Source organism: Cygnus atratus, chromosome 23 (assembly GCF_013377495.2).
Source record: "Cygnus atratus isolate AKBS03 ecotype Queensland, Australia chromosome 23, CAtr_DNAZoo_HiC_assembly, whole genome shotgun sequence".
Lineage (NCBI taxonomy): Eukaryota > Metazoa > Chordata > Aves > Anseriformes > Anatidae > Cygnus > Cygnus atratus.
Window position 1 is genome coordinate 7,420,503 of NC_066384.1, and position 11,371 is coordinate 7,431,873.

The following is an 11,371-nucleotide window of genomic DNA, read 5'->3' on the forward strand; positions in this document are numbered from 1 at the left end:
TTCTCTGTTTTTCAACAGGAAAATCATTTGTCTCTATTCAGGATTTTTTTTAGTTAAATAAAAGGTAAATTAAATATTAAATTATTGGGAAGACATTCATTTTAGCTGGATAATAACTAATGTTAATTATGTACTAGCCAGACCACTTATCTTCGGGGTACTCAGCCTCCTCAACCGGAAGTCCGGGACAGGTAGTGTAATAACCCCCCCACAGCTCAGGTGGAAACAGGGACCAGCTGCTCCACCTGAACTGTCACAAGTCCATGGGGCCAGATGTGATCCACCTGAGGGTGCTGAGGGAGTTGGCGGATGTGATTGCTGAGCCACTTTCTATGATCTATCAGCAGTCATGGTCAACTGGAGAGGTCCCAGATGACTGGAGACTTGCTAATGTGACGCCCATCTGTATAAGGGTCATAAGAAGGACCCAGGGAACTACAGGCCTGTCAGCCTGACCTTGGTGCCGGGAAAGGTGATGGAACAGGTCATCTTGAATACAGTCACACAGCATCTGCGGGACAGCCAGGGGATCAGGCCCGGTCAGCATGGGTTCATGAAAGGCAAGTCCTGCCTGACCAACCTCATCTCCTTCTATGACTGGGTGACCCACCTGGTGGATGAAGAAAAGCCTGTTGACATAGTCTACCTAGACTTCAGCAAGACCTTTGACACAGTCTCCCATAGTATTCTCGTGGGGAAGTTGGCAGCCCATGGCTTGGACAGGTACACGCTTTGCTGGGTTAAAAACTGGCTGGATGGCTGGGCCCAGAGAGTGGTAGTGAATGGATTTAAATCCAGCTGGCGACTGGTCACCAGTGGTGTTCCCCAGGGGTCAGTGTTGGGGCCCATCCTCTTTAATATCTGTATTGATGGCTTGGATGAGGGAATTGAGTGCACCCTCAGTAAGTTTGCGTATGACACCAAGTTGGGGGGAAGTGTCGATCTGCCAGAGAGTAGGAAGGCCCTGCAGAGGGACCTGGACAGGTTGGGTCGATGGGCAGAGGCCAAGGGATGAGGTTCAACAAGGCCAAGTGCTGGGTCCTGCACTTTGGCCACAACGACCCAATGCAATGCTACAGGCTTGGGGCAGAGTGTCTGGAAAGCTGTGCAGAGGAAAAGGATCTGGGGGTGTTGGCCAATGCTCACCTGAACATGAGCCATCAGTGTGCCCAGGTGGCCAAGAAGGCCAACAGCATCCTGGCTTGTGTCAGGAATGGTGTAGCCAGCAGGAGCAGGGAGGTGATCGTCCCCCTGTACTCAGCTCTGGTGAGGCCGCACCTTGAGTGCTGTGTTCAGCTTTGGGCTCCTCACTACAAGAAGGACATTGAGGCCCTGGAGCCTTGTCCAGAGAAGGGCTACAAAACTGCTGAAGGGCCTGGAACACAAGGCCTGTGAGGAGTGGCTGAAGGCACTGGGGTTGTTTAGTCTGGAGAAGAGGAGGCTCAGGGGAGGCCTCATTGCCCTCTACAACTTCCTGAAAGGACGTTCTGGTGAGTTGGTTTCAGCCTCTTCTCGCAGGTAACCAGTAATGGGACAACAGGGAATGGCCTCAAGTTGTGCCAGGGGAGGTTTAGGTTGGAAATGAGGAGAAGTTTCTTTTCAGAAAGAGCAGTCAGACATTGGAATGGGTTGCCCAGGGAGGTGGCGGAGTCACCATCCCTGGGGTTGTTTAAGGAAAGGTTGGACGTGGTGCTTAGGGGCATGGTTCAGTGTGTGATAGTGGTGGTAGGGGGACAATTGGACCAGATGATCTTGGAGATCTTTTCCAACCTTAATAATGCTGTGATTCTATGATACTAAAATACTAATTTTATCTGGAGTACTATTTTTTTATATCAACAGTAGTGAGTGCCAACTCATAAACTAAGAAAGAAAGTCTCTGAAGCAGGGAAGTACATTCAAAGAAACTTTTAAAAGTAGATCCAGAGCCCCTGATTCCTAAACACTTATGTATGCATGTAACTTTGTTTTCATAGCAATCCACTAAATTTGACATTTATTTATAGTATATGACGTTAAATCATTAAGAAAATGTGTAAGTCTTTGCAATAGCAGAGATATAGGTTTTAAGAGAATTTTATGTCCATCTGCGTATCCCCGGGCAGAGCAACTGCCTGTCAGTTTTATTCAAGTAGCCCAAGAACTTGTGACTAATGGAACTGGATTATGGTTATGTTTAAGTATTACACTATGAGCATTTATTTATTTATTTATACTTTTGCATATATATTTTGTGGTTTCATGCATTATATTGTGTAGAGGTACCTTACTGCTTGTAAGGGAAAAACATTTTGACTAATTATTCTGCATAAGTCCCTGGTGATAATTTAGGATACAGGTAATATATATTAATGTCTACAGAGTGAATACCCAAGATAAAGTTCTAAGTAGGGAACAAAAATACTGTCAGCCCACGCATTCTCAAAATGCTCAGGGAACTAAATCTCCCATTTTATTCTGAAACCAATGAATGATATTTAATAGCTGCCTTGCAGGATTATTGATGTCTGATAGATGCTGCCCTGCCAGTCAGAACATGTAAGAGCTACTCAACATGCTGTACATATTTCTTGGTCAAAGATTCACAACTGGAAGACATAGTGTATATGCACAAGTGCAGGATTTTATTAAAATTAAGAATATATGATACTTATATTTTCAGAAATACTTTGGGCATTGAGAACCCAGGTAGATATGGACTTCTATGATTAGAATCCATTTTCCATTTGTCATTTCCATTTTCCATTTCTAAGGATTAGAATCCATTTTCAGTGGTTTGAAAGTAGCCCCGATGAGGAAGGGCCTGGGGGTGCTGGTGGACAAGAAGCTTGACATGAGCTGGCAATGAGCATTTGCAGCCCAGAAAGCCAACCGTTTCCAGGGCTGCATCAAAAGCAGTGTGGGCAGCAGGGCGAGGGAGGCGATTCTCCCTCTCTGCTCTGCTCCTGTGAGACCCCACCTGGAGAACTGCATTTAGCTCTGGGGCCCCCAGCACAAGAAGGACATGGAAGTATTAGAACAAATCCAGAGAAGGGCCATAAAGATGATCAAGGGGCTGGAGCACCTCTCATGGGAAGACAGGCTGAGGGAGCTGAGGTTGTTCAGCCTGGAGAAGAGAAGGCTCTGGGGAGACCTTCCAGTACCTACACGGGCCCTAAAAGAAAGCTGGGGAGGGACTCTTCAACAGGGAGTATAGTGATAGGACAAGGAGTAATGTCTTTAAACTAGAAGAGGGTAGATTTAGGTTAGATATTCAGAAGAAATTCTTTAGTATGAGAGTGGTGAGGCACTGGAACAGGTTACCCAGAGAAGCTGTGGATGCCCCATTCCTGGAGGTCTTTAAGGCGAGGCTGGATGCGGCTTTGAGCAACCTGATCTAGGGGGAGGTGTCCCTGCCCATGGCAGGGGGGTTGGAAATTGATGATCTTTAAGATCCTTTCCAACCCAAACCATTCTATGATTCTGTGAAATCCTGCAAGCTGTTTCTCTGTCACAGGGTATAGAAACCTAACCTGGACTGATTTTGAAATTGACTTTCAGTTGTGTTAGCCTTATTTGTGGGACAGGAAATAGCCAATGCACTTTAAGTAAGTGATAAATATCAGACTTGGAGAATTTTTAGTAGATTTTTTTTTCTTTTCCTTTGAACACACCATAGAAAACATTGTATCATTTTATGTTTATAAAAATGAATTCAGTAATTCATTATCTTTCAGGCATTGTTTAGTTTCTGTTAGACCTTTTTGCCAGTGTCAGGGTGTCTGACTGGTATTTTAAAGATTTATAATTCATTTAACTTCAGACTAGTTCATTTGACTGGAAATACCATGCTTCACAATTTCCCCCCCACCCTCCCACCCTCACCAGTGATTGATAACTGTTGGAAGCAATAGGACTTCTTATAGGATTGTTCATGTACTGGTGAGTGGATGGCATGCACTTAGTTTTATTTCACATTGTTGGAAATTATCTAATACTGAAAAATGGTTGTTTCTTGGCATATATGGGGAAAAGCTCAATATTACATTTTGCAGTAAATGAAATCAAGATTGGATTTGGCTTTAGTCTTTAGGTAATACGGTCATTGTCTTTAATATTGCTAATCAGTCCGTCTCATGTTTTTGGTTTAGGTTTTCTCCTGTGTGGGATGTGTGGTGAGCCCAGCATTCAGGTAAAGAGCTTTCTTAGACTCTGAAAGTGTAAGCTGTGAAATGACGTACTACTGAGTCAGAGAGTCAGAGGGATGGTAAAGGTGAAATAAAAAAAAAAAAACAAAACTGGAGAAGATAAAGGAAACTTATGTTTATAAGTGCAACTTTTATTTCTGGCCAAAATGAACAATAACAAATCTACATGATCAGATGATGCTAAGCCAAAGAGCTCGATGCAACTCAAGATCCAAAGTGCAATGGTATAAACAGGGGTTTTCAACCTCTGCTTAAAATACATAGAAGTCCGTTTGCACTTGCCAACTGCAAGACAGCTACACTTTCCAAAGAGATCTGACTAACTGTCTACAAACCTGATGTCTGTACCTGGCCAGTTTGCAGGAATTATCACAAAGAATAGTATTACTGTACACATAGTGTACAGTGTTTTGGGGAATAGTCAAAATGGCTTTTGTAAAGGTAAGTTTGCCTCACAAAACTGTTGAAATAAGTAGGAAAAGTTGATGATTATATGGATTGGTTGAAGTCCAAATGATATAATTTCTTGGATTTTTAAGAGACTTTTGCCAGAGGCTGTTAAAGAAGGTAAATAAAGAAGGCTTAGACTACCTGTGGTCTGGAAAGTATGTGAGTACTGAGGTGATGACATCTGCTGATGAGACAAAGCTCTTCAAGCATAGTAAAGACAAGGACTGACTGTTCAGAGTTGCAAAGAACGTTAGGTTAAAAAGTGGGAGAAGGGACAGTACAGAGAGATGCAAAATGTGAGCAAACAGGAAAGAAATCCTGATGTTACCACTCATGCCCTTGGAATTATATTAATTGGGGCTGTTTAATGGAAATGTCAGGTGAATGGTCTGTGATGATTAAAAAGTAAATCTCAGGAACTGTTAGGAAAGAAATTGAGAAGAGTACAGGAATATCATTACGCTGCATCATTAATCTGTGGTGTATCCACATCTTCAGCTCTGTGATTCTGGTCCCTCTGTCTCAGAAAGAATGTATCAGAGCAGAGAAAATGTCAGAAAAAGGCAACAGAGTTGAGCTGAACATATGGGCTTTTGTTGGAGACACTTGACTGGATTTCTTTGTTTGCTATGGCCATTCTTATGTTTAAAAGTTCTTATCCACTGAGCCTTTGCTCAGTGTCACAACAGTGTACATTACGAAGAGGGGTGAGCCCTTTTGGAAAAAAAATCAGAGAGTAATAGTTTAGTATTAAATACGAGATTCTTCTGGGTCCCCTTATTGAAAAAATACACCTAAAAAGAAAAAGCATCTCTAAAAATAAGTCTGACTGACAGAAGGTGGATGTTTACCAAAAAAAAAAAACAACAAAAAACAAGCACACAAAACCAGAAGTACAAAAAGTATTGTATATTATGTTAGGACTCAGGAGCTTGAGGGAGGCTGTTTGACATGTTAGTGTTTCATGTAGAATATATGATGTTCTTGCTCCACAGATTCCTAACCAAGTGAATCTCAGTTCTCTGTCAGATGCTGTGAAGCTGCACTAGTTATGGTTGTTAGAGGCATTTTACATCCATGGTTGGGAGGAAGCCAGCCTGATGGTTATGTTCTTGAAGAAGTTCAGCATCTCTGCTAATAGCCCTCGGATCATGCTTCAAAGCTGTTCATGACCCATATTCAGGATTTCTTTCAAGAAGGCGTGGGCTGGTATAATGTAAGTGACGTTCTGGTACTTGTGAGTGGGTCTGATTGAAAGATCTCAAGGAAATCTGTCTTAGGATGTTCTCTTAAGGTCTGTAAAGATTTCACGTTACATTAAGTGAATCTAAAGAAATGTATGGAAAGCTTGTGGTTTGTATACGTAGATACCTCAACTTCCACAAATCCTGTATCACCATTTTGGACTAAAACATTCACTTTCTTTCTCCAGATCCCCTTAACCAGCCATATTCTTCCTCTTTTGAGGGAATCACTACAAGTCATTACAATCATTCACCATGTGTGCGTGATCAGGAACATCTCAGTACTTGGGACATTCTGTGAGCTTCAGCACCAATGCATTGAATTCTGGTAACCAACACCTGACTTCAGCATTTGAAGACTGAATGTGTTGAAAAGAAAACCAGAATGGTCTGGAGGAATAAATGAAAACAGACCTTTGCACTGTTCAGAAACAAGTCCCGATTTACAAACCTGGCAGAAATTATGTTTACAGCAGGAATCCAGACAGCATTGTATTATATCTTGAGTGCTCTACCAATAGAATCCTTTGTAAATATCAAAAGCCTGACATTCAGATATTAAGAGTGGAAGAGAAAATATTCTTGAGGATAGCTTTGTCCCCAACACTGGGGCATCAGTTACATGCCCAGATATTTCTATTTCAGCCTCCACTTTTCAATATTGATTTATGCAGCTTTGTAGAAGATAAGTTCAGAGAGAAGGTGCAAAGTTCATAAAGAATGACTTTGCCTTCATACACTTAGAAAAGATGAAAATGAAAAATGCTTGAATTTCAACTTATAGTACTTCTTGTATTATACAGCAGAATCATGTTTGGATGATTATGTTAACATTTTGCTTTAACAATAGCATCACATAAGATGAGATGGAAAATCTACCTTAAGAGAGTACCTCATCTACTGTGCAGTCTGATGTTTTCAACAAGTTAATATTTCTTCAGTGTTGGACTCAAGTATGAAAAGTTCTATTTCAGCAAAAAGGTGAGCATTTTTCTTCATTGTCCCAGAAAGATTACATTGGAAAGTGAAATCAGTACAGAGGATGACTCAGTATAACCTTTCAGCAGAGCTCTCTCTCCACAGCTCAGCAAATAAGTCGTTAAATTTTACTGAAACACCACTGGCTTTGGATGAAAGGACACTGTTAGGGCTGAAGATATCCCTGTCAGTCCTTCTGTCTGTCATAACTTTGGCAACGATCCTTGCAAATGTTTTTGTTGTTATTACAATTTTTTTGACTAGAAAGCTCCACACACCTGCAAATTACCTCATTGGCTCCTTGGCAGTGACTGATCTTTTAGTGTCTGTTCTAGTGATGCCCATCAGTATTGCTTACACCGTCACCCACACATGGGCCTTTGGCCAAGTGTTGTGTGATATCTGGTTATCGTCAGATATCACATGCTGCACAGCCTCAATCCTACATCTCTGTGTTATTGCACTGGACAGATATTGGGCTATCACAGATGCTTTGGAATATGCCAAACGCCGGACTGCTGGCCGAGCAGTGCTCATGATTGCTGTGGTCTGGATGATTTCTATTAGCATTTCTGTGCCACCGTTTTTCTGGAGGCAAGTGAAAGCTCATGAAGAAATTGCAAAATGTACAGTGAACACAGATCAAATTTCCTACACGATTTATTCCACCTGTGGAGCTTTCTACATCCCAACTGTGCTTCTCCTAATCTTGTATGGTAGAATTTATGTAGCAGCTCGATCAAGGATTCTGAAGCCACCCTCATTATATGGGAAACGATTTACTACTGCACACCTGATTACTGGCTCTGCTGGGTCTTCCCTCTGCTCCATTAATGCTAGCCTTCATGAAGGGCATTCCCATTCAAGTGGATCCCCAATATTTATCAATCATGTTAAAATAAAACTTGCAGATAGTATCCTTGAAAGGAAAAGAATTTCTGCTGCAAGAGAAAGGAAAGCCACCAAAACTTTAGGCATTATTCTGGGAGCTTTCATTTTCTGCTGGCTGCCATTTTTTGTCATGTCTCTTGTCCTACCAATCTGTCAGGATGCATGTTGGTTTCATCCCATCCTACTGGACTTTTTTACATGGTTAGGTTACTTAAACTCATTAATCAATCCAGTCATTTATACAGCTTTTAATGAAGAATTTAAACAGGCTTTCCAAAAACTTATACATTTCAAAAAGTGCTCATCTTGATCCTCTCCTATTGTGTTACTGACTCTTGTGCAATCTTGCAGCCTCCCCTGAGATTTTCTGTGCTTTGATTCCTAGGGTATAGAGCGGTAACTGCCATCTCTGCTGCCCTGTGCTGTGCATGTAGCTGGGAACTTCTTGCCAATTTGCTTCTTTCTGTCTGGAATTCTGTAAATCATAAGAGAACTTGTCTGTGGTCTCTCCAGTGATCGTTTGTATATGTAAGATCAACTTATGAAGTAAGGTTTGTAACAAATGAAAGACTGAATCAGAAAGCTGAGTTTTGTTGATGAGATGGCACATACTACCAAGTCTGGCATACCTTTGTAACCTGATGGGAGCAAAACGTGTGCATATTTGCAGGACATCAGTATTTCTGCTGTATATTATTAGCAATTTATGTAGGCTGAGAAAGTTTCTGGAGAACAGGATCTGATGCCTATATTTTCTATAGCATGTGTCCTATCCATTTGAAATTGATAAAACCAGTAACTTTTTGAGAAAACATGTGACACAGCCTGGCTGTAAGCAGCAGGGTACAAAGTCATAGCAAGTATGTAAGTTCTGTGGACACTTCACAAATATATTCATTGAAGCTACACTTCTGGTAAACTGCAGAAAGAAGACAGTTTATTTTTACACATTTTATCATGAGTAGAATAGCCAGTACAGAAATACTGCAAAATAAATAGCATGAAGATTATTGAAAATTACCTTGATGTCCTTTTTTTTTCTTTTTTCTTTTTTTTTCCCCACACCCAATCTGAAACAAGAAAATATGTTTAGTACCAGTGTGGAATGACTGGGACATCAGAATGGAGCCAGAAGTCTTACTCCTCAGTTCTAGTACATGTTTATTCCATCCCCATAGAAAAATGAAGCAGCGCTAATTCAGCAAGGAAAGCTGAACTTTACTGTGTCTAATCCATGGACACCCAGACTCCTTTAGGGAGCAACTAAGTGCTTAAGAGTGAGACAATAAAAACCTATTTTTTTAAGTCTTCATGAGAATTGAGAATCTTTAAATGATATGTAGAAGCCCTGAACCCCTGGGAAAACATTGAAAGATGTGGGCAACTGAGGACTGAAGTCTTTAGATAGGTAAAGGTCAACTGCCAAGAGGAAAGAAATAATCAGTTCTCCATATTCATAGAGAGTAAGACAAGAAAACAGGGAAGTAGAAGGGAGAGAATTAAGTGAAATATCAAGAAAAACTTTCTTATAAATTAAGGTTGTTGGAGTAGATATGAAGTCACTATTTCTGTAAGTGTTTGAGAACTTGCCAAATAAACTTCTGTCAGAAATCATGATGTCAGGATTCTCCTCTGGGGCAGTGGAAGTGGAGTAGGTTCCCTGTAACTTCTCTGTCTCTAGGATTATTTCCCATTTTTGGAAGGTGGGAAGCTGGCACATGGAGGATTGCTCCAGGTCTTGGTTGAAGTCTCAGAAAGGACAGCACACTAAGTGCTGCAGCCCACATTTCATTAACCTTTTTAGAGTTACTGATCATGTTATAGCAGAAATATCATGCTCATAATGCATATCAGTAGCATGCATTGCTTTGAAAGAGTTATCCAACCATACTTCTGATAGCTACTCCAATTCTCAGTCTGATCAAATTCAACTCCATCATCCACTGCCTTGGCCATCCCAACACACTCCACCACAGGCCACATCCATCAAAGCAATTCAGCCTCTCCTTTGCATTTCTTTCACAGCCTTTTTCTTGGTGGCGGTGCCTCTGATGAGAATTGCACCATAAAGTAACGTAGTGGAACGACCCACATACTGCAGGATCAGGCAGAGCAGTTATGTACATCACAGAATTACAGTCCTCTCTCTCTAGTTACACACAAAGGGTTTAATTGCCACCCTGCTTGGAGGAGCCTTTCCATTTGGCATTAACACAGCAAGACAAGATTCGTTTTAACATGACCCAGCAATGTTGCCAGCAGTGGCTGACCCCCAGAACAAAGAGCACCTTGGAAAGTTTCCTGCAGTCTTATAAGCACTACTATGAGAATGTCTGTGGTATGACATCCCCTCGTTCCCTCAGGAGTCCTTTCCCGTCTCCCACAATGACAGTCACAGCCTGAAGTGTGTATAACCCCAGAAGTCACAGTATCAGACTGTGTAGACTTGCTTTTGCTCTACAGGAAAAGGTTTCCTGTCATGAAGACGCTGCTTATTTGTGTAACTATTAAACTTCCCCTCCTCTTCCACAGATGCCCTTCCTGTGTTGTCCATGCTGCCTGCATCATGTGCTTTCTGGATGCTTGTGTTCAATCTGGAACAGTCTTGTGGACACAGGGAGAGCAGAAAATACCAGGAGATGTACAGAGAGTGAAGTACACAGCTTTAACTGCACAAACTTACCTGTTTTACAGCTTGAAAACAAAACAAAACAAAAACAAAAAACAACAACAACAAAAGATACTACTAGGGCAAGAGGATAAAAGGTAAACCAAGAGTCAGGGTCAGAGCTGGAAGCCAGAATGAAGGTCTTGGTTCCTTAAGGACTTCAAGGAGAGAGTCAAATATGTTTTTTCAGCAGCCCCTCTCATAATCCGGCCAGCATAATCCTGACATGTCCTGCTTTATACCAGCGTCTGCTGAGAGCTACAGGCTTGCCTTGCCACAGAATAGAATAGAATAGAATAGAATAGAATAGAAAAGAAAAGAAAAGAAAAGAAAAGAAAAGAAAAGAAAAGAAAAGAAAAGAAATCAGTTCAGTTGGAAGGGACCTACAAAGATCATCTGGTCCAACTGCCTGACTTCTTTAAGGCTAGCCAGAAGTTAAAGCATATTATTGAGGGCATTGTCGAAATGTCTCCTGAACATTGCCAGGCATGGGGCACCAATCATTTCACCAGGAAGCCCGTTCCAGTGTTTGACCACCCTCACGGTAAAGAAATTTTCCCTCATGCCCAGTCTGAACATCTCTCGGCGCAGCTCGGTGCCATTCCCGTGCACCCTGTGATCAGTTACCGGGGAGAAGAGACCTCCTTCTGTGCTCCCCCTCCTCAGAGAGTTGCAGAGAGCAAGGAGGTCACTTCTTGGCCTCCTTTTCTCTAGACTAGACAACCCATGTGTCCTCAGCCTCTCCTCATAGGACATGCCTTCCAGCCCTTTTACCTCCTTTCTTGCTCTCCTCTAGTTGCTTTCAAGGACCTTAACATCCTATTTCTATTCCGGATTCCAGGACTGTGTAAAATATTCAAGGTGAGGCCACACCAATGGTAGCTATAGCAGGAGAATCACCTCTTTTGACCAGATGGCTATGCTGTGTTTAAAAGTCAGTGACAGGCATATCA

General features: G+C 41.8%; 1 protein-coding gene across 1 annotated transcript; it reads left to right on the forward strand.

Moving 5' to 3' along the window:
• Positions 1–6,923: 6,923 nt before the first annotated feature.
• Positions 6,924–8,535, forward strand: HTR1D (5-hydroxytryptamine receptor 1D). The gene has a single exon (XM_035565088.1). It carries the CDS (start codon positions 6,924–6,926, stop codon positions 8,058–8,060), a length of 1,137 nt encoding a protein of 378 aa, XP_035420981.1. The 3' UTR covers positions 8,061–8,535.
• Positions 8,536–11,371: the final 2,836 nt, after the last annotated feature.